This window comes from Oncorhynchus mykiss, chromosome 6 (assembly GCF_013265735.2).
Source record: "Oncorhynchus mykiss isolate Arlee chromosome 6, USDA_OmykA_1.1, whole genome shotgun sequence".
Classification (NCBI taxonomy): domain Eukaryota; kingdom Metazoa; phylum Chordata; class Actinopteri; order Salmoniformes; family Salmonidae; genus Oncorhynchus; species Oncorhynchus mykiss.
This window is the reverse complement of record NC_048570.1, coordinates 98,844,087-98,859,342: the sequence shown is the minus strand read 5'-3', so window position 1 is coordinate 98,859,342 and position 15,256 is coordinate 98,844,087. Positions and strand designations below refer to the sequence as shown.

General features: G+C 51.5%; 1 protein-coding gene across 2 annotated transcripts in view; it reads right to left on the bottom strand.

Moving 5' to 3' along the window:
* Positions 1 to 15,256, bottom strand: part of LOC110526849 (vacuolar protein sorting-associated protein 13C) — a 219,427-nt gene that overhangs the window by 149,914 nt on the left and 54,257 nt on the right. For both annotated transcript variants that reach the window (XM_036981697.1, XM_036981698.1), the window contains 6 exons: positions 13,352 to 13,452; positions 11,700 to 11,842; positions 7,762 to 7,954; positions 6,950 to 7,064; positions 6,210 to 6,346; positions 4,644 to 4,776 (listed from right to left, as the gene is read on the bottom strand). In XM_036981697.1, coding sequence (XP_036837592.1) covers positions 4,644 to 4,776; positions 6,210 to 6,346; positions 6,950 to 7,064; positions 7,762 to 7,954; positions 11,700 to 11,842; positions 13,352 to 13,452 — 822 coding nt within the window. The remainder of the gene's footprint in view (positions 1 to 4,643; positions 4,777 to 6,209; positions 6,347 to 6,949; positions 7,065 to 7,761; positions 7,955 to 11,699; positions 11,843 to 13,351; positions 13,453 to 15,256) is intronic.

Here is a 15,256-nt window from a genome sequence, read left to right as displayed (position 1 = left end):
GCTAATACAGAAGAAGTATAGATGCAACAACTAGCATGGGTTGCTAATACAGAAGATATATAGATGCAACAACTAGCATGTTGCTAATACAGAAGATATATAGATGCAACAACTAGCATGGGTTGCTAATACAGAAGATGTATAGATGCAACAACTAGCATGGGTTGCTAATACAGAAGATCTATAGATGCAACAACTAGCATGGGTTGCTAATACAGAAGATATATAGATGCAACAACTAGCATGTTGCTAATACAGAAGATCTGGCGATGCAACAACTAGCATGTTGCTAATACAGAAGATCTATAGATGCAACAACTAGCATGTTGCTAATACAGAATATCTTGTTGGAAGCCTGCCCAGTGGGAAGCCTGCCCAGTGGGAAGCCTGCCCAGTGGGAAGCCCGCCCAATGGGAAGCCCGCCCAATGGGAAGCCTGCCTAGAGGAAAGCCCGCCTAGTGGGAAGCCTGCCTAGTGGGAAGCCTGCCTAGGTGGGAAGCCTGCCTAGTGGGAAGCCTGCCTAGTGGGAAGCCTGCCTAGTGGGAAGCTTGCCTAGTGGGAAGCCCGCCCAATGGGAAGCCTGCCTAGGTGGGAAGCCTGCCTAGTGGGAAGCCTGCCTAGAGGGAAGCCTGCCTAGGTGGGAAGCCTGCCTAGGTGGGAAGCCTGCCTAGGTGGGAAGCCTGCCTAGAGGGAAGCCTGCCTAGAGGGAAGCCTGCCTAGAGGGAAGCCTGCTTCAATTTACCAGTTAGGAAATATAAATAGTAGCTCTGTTTAAACCGTAGACATCAACACCATTTTTAAACACGTAATTGCATTTAGAGTTGTGGCTCAGTGATTTGGCTTATGAAAGGCTGTTTAAGTCCAGCAGCATCGCTGTATGACCAGCAGCCCTGTATGATCAGCTCTAGCAGCACCGCTGTACGATCAGCTCTAGCAGCAGCCCTGTATGATCAGCTCTAGCAGCAGCCCTGTATCATCAGCTCTAGCAGCACCGCTGTATGATCAGCTCTAGCAGCAGCCCTGTATGATCAGCTCTAGCAGCAGCCCTGTATGATCAGCTCTAGCAGCACCGCTGTATCATCAGCTCTAGCAGCAGCCCTGTATGATCAGCTCTAGCAGCACCGCTGTATGATCAGCTGTAGCAGCACCGCTGTATCATCAGCTCTAGCAGCAGCCCTGTATGATCAGCTGTAGCAGCAGCCCTGTATGACCAGCTGTAGCAGCACCGCTGTATGATCAGCTCTAGCAGCACCGCTGTATGATCAGCACCGCTGTATGATCAGCTCTAGCAGCAGCCCTGTATGATCAGCTGTAGCAGCACCGCTGTATGACCAGCTGTAGCAGCACCGCTGTATGATCAGCTGTAGCAGCACCGCTGTATGATCAGCTCTAGCAGCAGCCCTGTATGATCAGCTGTAGCAGCAGCCCTGTATGATCAGCTCTAGCAGCAGCCCTGTATGATCAGCTCTAGCAGCAGCCCTGTATGATCAGCTCTAGCAGCAGCCCTGTATGATCAGCTGTAGCAGCACCGCTGTACGATCAGCTGTAGCAGCAGCCCTGTACGATCAGCTGTAGCAGCAGCCCTGTATGATCAGCTCTAGCAGCAGCCCTGTATGATCAGCTGTAGCAGCACCGCTGTATGATCAGCTCTAGCAGCAGCCCTGTATGATCAGCTCTAGCAGCACCGCTGTATGATCAGCTGTAGCAGCAGCCCTGTATGATCAGCTCTAGCAGCACCGCTGTATGATCAGCTGTAGCAGCACCGCTGTACGATCAGCTGTAGCAGCACCGCTGTATGATCAGCTGTAGCAGCACCGCTGTATGACCAGCACCGCTGTATGACCAGCTGTAGCAGCACCGCTGTATGATCAGCTCTAGCAGCAGCCCTGTATGATCAGCTGTAGCAGCAGCCCTGTATGATCAGCTCTAGCAGCAGCCCTGTATGATCAGCTCTAGCAGCAGCCCTGTATGATCAGCTCTAGCAGCAGCCCTGTATGATCAGCTGTAGCAGCACCGCTGTACGATCAGCTGTAGCAGCAGCCCTGTATGATCAGCTGTAGCAGCAGCCCTGTATGATCAGCTCTAGCAGCAGCCCTGTATGATCAGCTCTAGCAGCAGCCCTGTATGATCAGCTCTAGCAGCAGCCCTGTATGATCAGCTCTAGCAGCAGCCCTGTATGATCAGCTCTAGCAGCAGCCCTGTATGATCAGCTGTAGCAGCAGCCCTGTATGATCAGCTGTAGCAGCAGCCCTGTATGATCAGCTCTAGCAGCAGCCCTGTATGATCAGCTCTAGCAGCACCGCTGTATGATCAGCTCTAGCAGCAGCCCTGTATGATCAGCTCTAGCAGCAGCCCTGTATGATCAGCTCTAGCAGCACCGCTGTATGATCAGCTGTAGCAGCAGCCCTGTATGATCAGCTCTAGCAGCAGCCCTGTATGATCAGCTGTAGCAGCACCGCTGTATCATCAGCTCTAGCAGCAGCCCTGTATGATCAGCTCTAGCAGCACCGCTGTATGATCAGCTGTAGCAGCACCGCTGTATCATCAGCTCTAGCAGCAGCCCTGTATGATCAGCTGTAGCAGCAGCCCTGTATGACCAGCTGTAGCAGCACCGCTGTATGATCAGCTGTAGCAGCACCGCTGTATGACCAGCACCGCTGTATGACCAGCTGTAGCAGCACCGCTGTATGATCAGCACCGCTGTATGATCAGCACCGCTGTATGATCAGCTCTAGCAGCAGCCCTGTATGATCAGCTGTAGCAGCACCGCTGTATGACCAGCTGTAGCAGCACCGCTGTATGATCAGCTGTAGCAGCACCGCTGTATGATCAGCTCTAGCAGCAGCCCTGTATGATCAGCTGTAGCAGCAGCCCTGTATGATCAGCTCTAGCAGCAGCCCTGTATGATCAGCTCTAGCAGCAGCCCTGTATGATCAGCTCTAGCAGCAGCCCTGTATGATCAGCTGTAGCAGCACCGCTGTACGATCAGCTGTAGCAGCAGCCCTGTATGATCAGCTCTAGCAGCAGCCCTGTATGATCAGCTGTAGCAGCACCGCTGTATCATCAGCTCTAGCAGCAGCCCTGTATGATCAGCTCTAGCAGCACCGCTGTATGATCAGCTGTAGCAGCAGCCCTGTATGATCAGCTCTAGCAGCACCGCTGTATGATCAGCTGTAGCAGCACCGCTGTACGATCAGCTGTAGCAGCACCGCTGTATGATCAGCTGTAGCAGCACCGCTGTATGACCAGCACCGCTGTATGACCAGCTGTAGCAGCACCGCTGTATGATCAGCTCTAGCAGCAGCCCTGTATGATCAGCTGTAGCAGCAGCCCTGTATGATCAGCTCTAGCAGCAGCCCTGTATGATCAGCTCTAGCAGCAGCCCTGTATGATCAGCTCTAGCAGCAGCCCTGTATGATCAGCTGTAGCAGCACCGCTGTACGATCAGCTGTAGCAGCAGCCCTGTATGATCAGCTCTAGCAGCAGCCCTGTATGATCAGCTCTAGCAGCACCGCTGTATGATCAGCTCTAGCAGCAGCCCTGTATGATCAGCTGTAGCAGCAGGCCTGTATGATCAGCTCTAGCAGCAGCCCTGTATGATCAGCTCTAGCAGCAGCCCTGTATGATCAGCTCTAGCAGCAGCCCTGTATGATCAGCTCTAGCAGCAGCCCTGTATGATCAGCTGTAGCAGCAGCCCTGTATGATCAGCTCTAGCAGCAGCCCTGTATGATCAGCTCTAGCAGCAGCCCTGTATGATCAGCTCTAGCAGCAGCCCTGTATGATCAGCTCTAGCAGCAGCCCTGTATGATCAGCTCTAGCAGCAGCCCTGTATGATCAGCTCTAGCAGCAGCCCTGTATGACCAGCTCTAGCAGCAGCCCTGTATCATCAGCTCTGGCAGCACCACTGTATCATCAGCTGTAGCAGCACCGCTGTATCATCAGCTCTGGCAGCACCACTGTATCATCAGCTGTAGCAGCACCGCTGTATCATCAGCTCTAGCAGCACCGCTGTATCATCAGCTCTAGCAGCACCGCTGTATGATCAGCTCTAGCAGCACCGCTGTATCATCAGCTCTAGCAGCACCGCTGTATCATCAGCTCTAGCAGCACCGCTGTATCATCAGCTCTAGCAGCACCGCTGTATCATCAGCTCTAGCAGCGCCGCTGTATCATCAGCTCTAGCAGCACCGCTGTATGATCAGCTGTAGCAGCAGCCCTGTATGATCAGCTCTAGCAGCAGCCCTGTATGATCAGCTGTAGCAGCAGCCCTGTATGATCAGCTCTAGCAGCAGCCCTGTATGATCAGCTGTAGCAGCAGCCCTGTATGATCAGCTCTAGCAGCAGCCCTGTATGATCAGCTGTAGCAGCAGCCCTGTATGATCAGCTCTAGCAGCAGCCCTGTATGATCAGCTCTAGCAGCAGCCCTGTATGATCAGCTGTAGCAGCACTTCTCTCTCTACACTCATGTTCCTCCAATCAATCAACTGTATTATTATTTCACAACAGGATTTAATTTTCCCTTCTCTCGGAGACAATTTTATTTATCGGCTTTTCATTTCTGGTATCGGCTACTACCGTCTAACGGAACCCCTGGTGTGTGTGTGTCTGTGTGTGTACGTATGTGTGTCTGTGTGTGTATGTACCTGACTTGCTGTAAAGGACCTGGACACTACGTAGCTCCAGTGAGTACTTCTCGTAGGCACGGTCCATAATCTCCTCCAGGGAACTGAAACTGGGTGATAAAGACTGGGGGTTCCCCTGGTCCACACTCACCAGCTACACACACACACACACACACACACACACACACACACACACACACACACACACACACACACACCTTTAAAACTATGACACAATAAAACAATAGGGTGTCTTTGCTGTCAATATTCTAGAACCTGTCTGTTCTCACCTGTAGACTACCAGTCTGTTCTCACCTGTAGACTACCAGTCTGTTCTCACCTGTAGACTACCAGTCTGTTCTCACCTGTAGACTACCAGTCTGTTCTCACCTGTAGACTACCAGTCTGTTCTCACCTGTAGACTCCCCGTCTGTTCTCACCTGTAGACTACCAGTCTGTTCTCACCTGTAGACTACCAGTCTGTTCTCACCTGTAGACTACCCGTCTGTTCTCACCTGTAGACTACCCGTCTGTTCTCACCTGTAGACTACCCCGTCTGTTCTCACCTGTAGACTACCAGTCTGTTCTCACCAGTAGACTACCAGTCTGTTCTCACCTGTAGACCTGTAGACTACCAGTCTGTTCTCACCTGTAAACTACCCGTCTGTTCTCACCTGTAGACCTGTAGACTACCAGTCTGTTCTCACCTGTAGACTACCCGTCTGTTCTCACCTGTAGACCTGTAGACTACCAGTCTGTTCTCACCTGTAGACTACCCGTCTGTTCTCACCTGTAGACTACCCGTCTGTTCTCACCTGTAGACTACCCGTCTGTTCTCACCTGTAGACTACCCGTCTGTTCTCACCTGTAGACTACCAGTCTGTTCTCACCAGTAGACTACCAGTCTGTTCTCACCTGTAGACTACCAGTCTGTTCTCACCTGTAGACTACCAGTCTGTTCTCACCTGTAGACTACCAGTCTGTTCTCACCTGTAGACTACCTGTCTGTTCTCACCTGTAAACTACCCGTCTGTTCTCACCTGTAGACCTGTAGACTACCTGTCTGTTCTCACCTGTAGACCTGTAGACTACCTGTCTGTTCTCACCTGTAGACCTGTAGACTACCTGTCTGTTCTCACCTGTAGACTACCAGTCTGTTCTCACCTGTAGACCTGTAGACTACCAGTCTGTTCTCACCTGTAGACTACCAGTCTGTTCTCACCTGTAGACTACCAGTCTGTTCTCACCTGTAGACCTGTAGACTACCAGTCTGTTCTCACCTGTAGACTACCAGTCTGTTCTCACCTGTAGACTACCCGTCTGTTTTCACCTGTAGACTACCCGTCTGTTCTCACCTGTAGACTACCAGTCTGTTCTCACCTGTAGACTACCAGTCTGTTCTCACCTGTAGACTACCCGTCTGTTCTCACCTGTAGACCTGTAGACTACCTGTCTGTTCTCACCTGTAGACTACCAGTTTGTTCTCACCTGTAACTATCTGTCTGTTCTCACCTGTAGACTACCCGTCTGTTCTCACCTGTAGACTACCAGTCTGTTCTCACCTGTAGACTACCAGTCTGTTCTCACCTGTAGACTACCAAAGTCTATGATCATCAGGTCAGACTTGGCGTGGTAGAAGCCAGACTTGGGCACCAGCAGGTATGAAGGCTTTAGGTCAATCTTCAGGTCCAGAATCTTCCGGGTCTCAATGATGTGAGACAGACCTGCACAGAGGACAAAATCATCCTCAATAGATGTTAGATAATGAAGAACCAGCCAGAGACAAACATCTACCTGGCAGGGTGTGTTTGAGGATGCTTATGACGGTTGGATTAACATCTTATGTAGATGTTATAGAAGCTTTATGAATGCATATGTAAAGTGTTTCCTGTTTCCTGTTCCCACCAGTGGCTGTCATAAAGTGTTTCCTGTTTCCTGTACCCACCAGTGGCTGTCACAAAGTGTTTCCTGTCTCCTGTTTCCTGTACCCACCAGAGGCTGTCAAAGTATTTCCTGTTCCCACCAGTGGCTGTTATAAAGTGTTTCCTGTTTCCTGTACCCACCAGTTGCTGTCATAAAGTGTTTCCTGTTTCCTGTACCCACCAGTGGCTGTCATAAAGTGTTTCCTGTACCCACCAGTGGCTGTCATAAAGTGTTTCCTGTTTCCTGTACCCACCAGTGGCTGTTATAAAGTGTTTCCTGTACCCACCAGTTGCTGTCATAGTGTTTCCTGTTTCCTGTACCCACCAGTGGCTGTTATAAAGTGTTTCCTGTTTCCTGTTCCCACCAGTGGCTGTTATAAAGTGTTTCCTGTTTCCTGTACCCACCAGTGGCTGTCTTGTCCTTAATCTCCTCCAGCTTGGAGAGAGTAGCTGAAGTCAACACCTCCAGGTCCACTCCCTTCCCTGTCTTAAAGAACTCTGCCATGCTGTTCACTGTCAACTGACAGAGAGAGAGACACACACACACACACACACACACTTATTTCCCTGTCTTAAAGAACTCTGCCATGCTGTTCACAGTCAACTGACACAGAGAAACACACACAAGACTTGACCTTAGTGACTTCCGTGACCCCACAAAGGGCAGGAGAGTAACGTACCGTGTGAATTTGAATACAGGCAGGAACTGTAAATAGACTACGTGCATGGAGAATAAACATGGTAATATGCAACATGAAATACTAGCAATAACAGACATTAATACATTGGAGAAGGAGGGATCTGCACTACTTGGTCAAAGACAGGACTTCGTAGGGCAGGTTATCGCCATTGATGACATCATTAATGAGGCTTAATCATATATGAGACAGACAGACAGAGACAGAGACAGAGAGGCAGACAGAGACGGGGAGACAGAGACGGGGAGACAGAGACGGGGAGACAGAGACAGGGAGAGTGAGACAGGGAGAGTGAGACAGGGAGAGTGAGACAGGGAGAGTGAGACAGGGAGAGAGAGACAGGGAGAGAGAGACAGGGAGAGAGAGACAGGGAGAGAGAGACAGGGAGATTCCACATAGTCAGGTTTAATTTCTGAGTCTCTGAGACAGAGGGAGGTCCTTTAGATGGGAGAGATGATAGCAGCAGATAGAAGTGTGACAGGGCAATAAGTGAGTGAGGGTGTGTAAACCCATACACACCGAGTCATAGATGATCTCTACAGGCTGGGAGTGGACTCTGAGCAGCTGCTCTGCAACGCTGTCCTCTGGGTTGACTTCAAACAGGATGGAGAGCAGAGAGGAGGTGGAGTCCCCTACTGACGCTATGAGAGAGGGGACAGCTCCCTGCTGTTCCAACCCTGTTACGTACCAGTGTTCTAACGCTGCCTCCACCCTGGGAGAGGAGAGACAGAGGGGAGGGAGAGGAGAGGGGATGAGAGGGGAGGGGAGGGAGAGGAGAGAGGAGAGGATAGAGAAAGGAGAGAGAGTCAGAGGAGAGAGAGGAGAGGATAGTGAAAGGAGAGGAGAAGAAAGGATAGAGAGGGGAGAGGATAGAGAGGGGAGATGGGAGAAGAGAGAGAGGGGAGAAGAGAGAGAGAGGGGAGAGGAGAGGATAGAGAGAGGAAAGGATAGAGAGGAGAGGGGAGGGAGAAGATAGAGAAGTAGAGGAGAGGAGGAGGAGGAGAGGGGAGAGAAGGGAGATGGGAGGGAGAGGATAGAGAGAGGAGAGAGATGATAGAGAATGGAGAGGAGAAGAGAGGATAGAGAGGGGAGAGGATAGAGAGGGGAGATGGGAGAGGGAGAGGAGAGATCGAGGGGAGAGGAGAGGAGAGAGAGGAGAGAAGGGAGAGGAGAGGGGAGGGAGAGGATAGAGAGAGGAAAGGATAGAGAGGAGAGGGGAGGGAGAAGATAGAGAAGGAGAGGAGGAGGAGGAGATCAATAGTTAAATCAACCGTTGTATTAAATGTTCCTTAATGTTTTCTCCTGTGTGTTCTTGCTTTGAACAAATGCATTTTTTGTCTTTACAATATGTCCAACACATGCTGAACAGTTTCCAAACCAGGCGGTGATGATGTCCTCGATGGTGCAGCTGTAGAACGTTTTGAGGATCTCAGGACCAATGCCAAATCTTTTCAGTCTCCTGAGGGGGAATAGGTTTTTGTCATGTCCTCTTCACGACTGTCTTGGTGTGTTTGGACCATGTTAGTTTGTTGGTGATGTGGACACCAAGGAACTTGAAGCTCTCAACCTGCTCCACTACAGCCCCGTCGATGAGAATGGGGGCGTGCTGGGTCCTCCTTTTCCTGTAGTTTGAGGGAGAGTTTGTTGTCCTGGCACCACACGACCAGGTCTCTGACCTCCTACCTATAGGCTGTCTGATCAGGCCTACCACCGCCTTGTCGTCAGCAAATTATGTTTGAGTCGTGGGTGAACAGGGAGGGGACTAAGCACGCACCCCTGCCCTCACCACCTGGGGGCTGCCTGTCAGAAGATAGAGATTACATCATCTGTGGATCTGTTGGGACAGTATGGGAATTGGAGTGGGTCTAGGGTTTCTGGGATAATGGTGTTGATGTGAGCCAAAAGAGATGACGTCATCTGTGGATCTGTTGGATCTGTTGGGGCGGTACGGGAATTGGAGTGGGTCTAGGGTGTCTGGGATAATGGTGTTGATGTGAGCCATGACCAGCCTTTCAAAAGCATTTCATGGTAACAGACGCGAGTGCTACTGGGCGGAAGTCATTTACATAGGTTACCTTGGCATTCTCGGGCACAGGGACTATGCTGGTTTGCTTGAAACATGTAGGTATTACAGACTGGGGTCGGGGAGAGGTTGAAAATGTCAAGGAAGACACTTGCCATCTGGTGAACGCATGCTCTGAGTACACGTCATGGAAATCCGTCTGGCCATGCGGCCTTGTGAATGTTAACATGTTTAAAAGGTCTTGCTCGCATCGGCTACGGAGAGCGTGATCACACAGTCGTTTCGAACAGCTGGTGCTCTCATTGCATGGTTCAGTGTTGCTTGTCTCAAAGTGAGCAAAGAACGCCTTTAGTTCGTCTTGAAGGCTCGCGTCACTGGGCAGCTTGCGGCTGGGTTTCCCTTTTTATTCTGTGATAGTTAGCAAGCCCTGCCACATCCGACGAGCGTCAGAGCCGGTGTATCAGGATTCGATCTTAGTCCTGTATTGACGCTTTGCCTGTTTGATGGTTCATTGGATGGCGTAGCGGGATTTATTATAGGCGTCCGGATTAGTGACCCGCTCCTTGAAAGTCGTCAGCTTTAGCCTTTAGTTCAGTACGGATGTCGCCTGTAATCCATGGCTTCTGGTTGGGATATGTACGAACGGTTACTGGAGACGACATCGCCGATGCACTTAATAATTGGGGCCGGTGGTAAACTCCTCAATGCCATGGGATGAATCCCGGGAACAGAGTCCACTCTGTTCTGGCGAACAAAGTCCTGTAGTAATGGACCACTTCCGTATGGAGCGCCTCACTGTTACTTCCTGTTTGACTTTTTGCTTGTAAGCAGGAATCAGAAGGAACCAGGTTTTGATTAGGGAAAGGAAGAGGAAAGAGAGACCCACTTGATGGCCTGCGCCCCGGGTCTCTGGGAGACGGTGGTGCTGGGTTGTGATTAGGGACGGGTCTCTGGGAGACGGTGGTGCTGGGTTGTGATTAGGGTCGGGTCTCTGGGAGACGGTGGTGCTGGGTTGTGATTAGGGTCGGGTCTCTGGGAGACGGTGGTGCTGGGTTGTGATTAGGGACGGGTCTCTGGGAGACGGTGGTGCTGGGTTGTGATTAGGGACGGGTCTCTGGGAGACGGTGGTGCTGGGTTGTGATTAGGGTCGGGTCTCTGGGAGACGGTGGTGCTGGGTTGTGATTAGGGACGGTGGTGCTGGGTTGTGATTAGGGACGGGTCTCTGGGAGACGGTGGTGCTGGGTTGTGATTAGAGACGGGTCTCTGGGAGACGGTGGTGCTGGGTTGTGATTAGGGACGGTGGTGCTGGGTTGTGATTAGGGACGGTGGTGCTGGGTTGTGATTAGGGACGGGTCTCTGGGAGACGGTGGTGCTGGGTTGTGATTAGAGACGGTGGTGCTGGGTTGTGATTAGGGACGGGTCTCTGGGAGACGGTGGTGCTGGGTTGTGATTAGGGACGGGTCTCTGGGAGACGGTGGTGCTGGGTTGTGATTAGGGACGGGTCTCTGGGAGACGGTGGTGATGGGTTGTGATTAGGGACGGTGGTGCTGGGTTGTGATTAGGGACGGGTCTCTGGGAGACGGTGGTGCTGGGTTGTGATTAGGGACGGGTCTCTGGGAGACGGTGGTGCTGGGTTGTGATTAGGGACGGGTCTCTGGGTTGTGATTAGGGACGGGTCTCTGGGAGACGGTGGTGCTGGGTTGTGATTAGGGACGGGTCTCTGGGCGACTGTGGTGCTGGGTTGTGATTAGAGACGGGTCTCTGGGAGACTGTGGTGCTGGGTTGTGATTAGGGACGGGTCTCTGGGAGACGGTGGTGCTGGGTTGTGATTAGAGACGGGTCTCTGGGAGACGGTGGTGTTGGGTTGTGATTAGGGACGGGTCTCTGGGAGACGGTGGTGCTGGGTTGTGATTAGGGACGGGTCTCTGGGAGACGGTGGTGCTGGGTTGTGATTAGGGACGGTGGTGCTGGGTTGTGATTAGGGACGGTGGTGCTGGGTTGTGATTAGGGACGGGTCTCTGGGAGACGGTGGTGCTGGGTTGTGATTAGGGACGGGTCTCTGGGTTGTGATTAAGGACGGGTCTCTGGGAGACGGTGGTGCTGGGTTGTGATTAGAGACGGGTCTCTGGGAGACGGTGGTGCTGGGTTGTGATTAGAGACGGGTCTCTGGGAGACGGTGGTGCTGGGTTGTGATTAAGGACGGGTCTCTGGGTTGTGATTAAGGACGGGTCTCTGGGAGACGGTGGTGCTGGGTTGTGATTAGGGTCGGGTCTCTGGGAGACGGTGGTGCTGGGTTGTGATTAAGGACGGGTCTCTGGGAGACGGTGGTGCTGGGTTGTGATTAGGGACGGTGGTGCTGGGTTGTGATTAGAGACGGGTCTCTGGGAGACGGTGGTGCTGGGTTGTGATTAGAGAAAGAAAGAGAAAGACCCACTTGATGGCCTGAGCCCCGGGTCTCTGGGAGACGGTGGTGCTGAGGTCGATCATCTGGATCTTCAGGATCTCTGGGACGTTGGGCTCCTCCCTCACCGTGATGGACGTACGGAACAGCTTGAAGGTCACCACCACTGCCACGTACTGGAGAGCACAGAGAGGCACACAGGGGAATAAACACACACACACACACACACACACACACACACGCACCACAGACTTTGTTTCTCAGGGAGCTGTCAGTACCGACACAGAAACAGGTGTAAACGGGCTTTGTTTCTCAGGGAGCTGTCAGTACCAACACAGAAACGGGTGTAAACAGGCTTTGTTTCTCAGGGAGCTGTCAGTACCGACACAGAAGACAGACACAGAGACATACCTGCTTGGGTAAGGCCAGGTTGTTTCCCAGGGAGCTGTCAGTACCAACGCCCGAGGACAGACACAGAGACATACCTGCTTGGGTAAGGCCAGGTTGTTTCCCAGGGAGCTGTCAGTACCAACGCCCGAGGACAGACACAGAGACATACCTGCTTGGGTAAGGCCAGGTTGTTTCCCAGGGAGCTGTCACTACCAACGCCCGAGGACAGACACAGAGACATACCTGCTTGGGTAAGGCCAGGTTGTTTCTCAGAGAGCTGTCAGTACCAACACCGAAGACAGACGACACAGAGACATACCTGCTTGGGTAAGGCCAGGTTGTTTCCCAGGGAGCTGTCAGTACCAACGCCCGAGGACAGACACAGAGACATACCTGCTTGGGTAAGGCCAGGTTGTTTCTCAGGGAGCTGTCAGTACCAACACCGAAGACAGACGACACAGAGACATACCTGCTTGGGTAAGGCCAGGTTGTTCCTCAGAGAGCTGTCAGTACCAACGCCCGAGGACAGACACAGAGACATACCTGCTTGGGTAAGGCCAGGTTGTTTCTCAGGGAGCTGTCAGTACCAACACCGAAGACAGACAGACACAGAGACATACCTGCTTGGGTAAGGTCAGGTTGTTTCTCAGAGAGCTGTCAGTACCAACACCGAAGACAGACGACACAGAGACATACCTGCTTGGGTAAGGCCAGGTTGTTCCTCAGAGAGCTGTCAGTACCAACGCCCGAGGACAGACACAGAGACATACCTGCTTGGGTAAGGCCAGGTTGTTCCTCAGGGAGCTGTCAGTACCAACGCCCGAGGACAGACACAGAGACATACCTGCTTGGGTAAGGCCAGGTTGTTTCTCAGAGAGCTGTCAGTACCAACGCCCGAGGACAGACACAGAGACATACCTGCTTGGGTAAGGCCAGGTTGTTTCTCAGGGAGCTGTCAGTACCAACACCGAAGACAGACGACACAGAGACATACCTGCTTGGGTAAGGCCAGGTTGTTCCTCAGAGAGCTGTCAGTACCAACACCGAAGACAGACGACACAGAGACATACCTGCTTGGGTAAGGTCAGGTTGTTTCTCAGAGAGCTGTCAGTACCAACACCGAAGACAGACGACACAGAGACATACCTGCTTGGGTAAGGCCAGGTTGTTCCTCAGAGAGCTGTCAGTACCAACACCGAAGACAGACGACACAGAGACATACCTGCTTGGGTAAGGCCAGGTTGTTTCCCAGGTAGCTGTCAGTACCAACACCGAAGACAGACACAGAGACATACCTGCTTGGGTAAGGCCAGGTTGTGAGAACTACCACTGTATCCGATGGCCGTGTAGAGTTTAGCCTTCTCATCAGCAGACATCAACTCTTCAATGCCTGTACCTAAAAAAGGGGAGGGTTAAACATTAGGAACACCAATCAATGATGGTCAAACAAACAGAACACCAATCAACGTGTTCCCTGGTGTTCTCAAGGTTCCACGTGAGGACGATCAGGGACTGTATTCATCAAGAGTCTCAGAGTAGGAGGGGCTGATCTAACATCAGTTCGACCTTTTACCTTATAATGAATAAGGCTATATGGACAAAGTGGACCTGATCTGAGATCAGAACTTCAAGTCTAAAACACAACGAACCGTAGCCTTGTCTCTCATTGAGGACAGAGGATTGAGCATGCTGGTCGTTAGTCTCTTGAGGGTTAGCTGGTCGTTAGTCTCTTGAGGGTTAGCTGGTCGTTAATCTCTTGAGGGTTAGCTGGTCGTTAGTCTCTCGAGGGTTAGCTGGTCGTTAGTCTCTCGAGGGTTAGCTGGTCGTTAGTCTCTCGAGGGTTAGCTGGTCGTTAGTCTCTCGAGGGTTAGCTGGTCGTTAGTCTCTTGAGGGTTAGCTGGTCGTTAGTCTCTTGAGGGTTAGCTGGTCGTTAATCTCTTGAGGGTTAGCTGGTCGTTAGTCTCTCGAGGGTTAGCTGGTCGTTAGTCTCTCGAGGGTTAGCTGGTCGTTAGTCTCTCGAGGGTTAGCTGGTCGTTAATCTCTCGAGGGTTAGCTGGTCGTTAGTCTCTCGAGGGTTAGCTGGTCGTTAGTCTCTCGAGGGTTAGATGGTCGTTAATCTCTCGAGGGTTAGCTGGTCGTTAGTCTCTTGAGGGTTAGCTGGTCGTTAGTCTCTTGAGGGTTAGCTGGTCGTTAGTCTCTTGAGGGTTAGCTGGTCGTTAGTCTCGAGGTTAGCTGGTCGTTAGTCTCGAGGTTAGCTGGTCGTTAGTCTTGAGGGTTAGCTGGTCGTTAGTCTCGAGGTTAGCTGGTTGTTAGTCTCTTGAGGGTTAGCTGGTCGTTAGTCTCTTGAGGGTTAGCTGGTCATTAGTTTGTTAGTATCTTGAGGGTTAGTTGGTCGTTAGTCTCGAGGGTTAGCTGGTCGTTAGTATCTTCAGGGTTAGCTGGTCATTAGTTTGTCTCGAGGGTTAGCTGGTCGTTAGTATCTTGAGGGTTAGTTGGTCATTAGTTTGTCAGTCTCTTGAGGGTTAGCTGGTTAGTCTCTTGAGGGTTAGCTGGTCGTTAGTCTCGAGGGTTAGCTGGTCGTTAGTCTCTTGAGGGTTAGCTGGTCGTTAATTTGTTAGTATCTTGAGGGTTGGCTGGTCGTTAGTCTCTTGAGGGTTAGCTGGTCGTTAGTTTGTTAGTATCTTGAGGGTTAGCTGGTCGTTAGTTTGTTAGTCTCTTGAGGGATAGCTGGTTCTTAGTTTGTTAGTCTCTTGAGGGATAGCTGGATCTTAGTTTGTTAGTCTCTTGAGGGATAGCTGGTTGTTAGTATCTTGAGGGTTAGCTGGTCGTTAATTTGTCTTGAGGGTTAGCTGGTTGTTAGTCTCGAGGGTTAGCTGGTTGTTAGTATGTTAGTATCTTGAGGGTTAGCTGGTTGTTAGTTTGTTGTTCTCTTGAGGGCTAGCTGGTTGTTAGTCTCTTGAGGGCTAGCTGGTCGTTAGTCTCTTGAGGGTTAGCTGGTCGTTAGTTAGTTAATCTCTTGAGGGTTAGCTGGTTGTTAGTTTGTTAGTCTCTTGAGGGTTAGCTGGTCGTTAGTTTGTTAGTCTCTTAAGGGTTAGCTGGTCGTTCGTTTGTTAGTCTCTTGAGGGCTAGCTGGTTGTTAGTCTCTTGAGGGTTAGCTGGTCGTTAGTCTCGAGGGTTAGCTGGTCGTTAGTCTCGAGGGT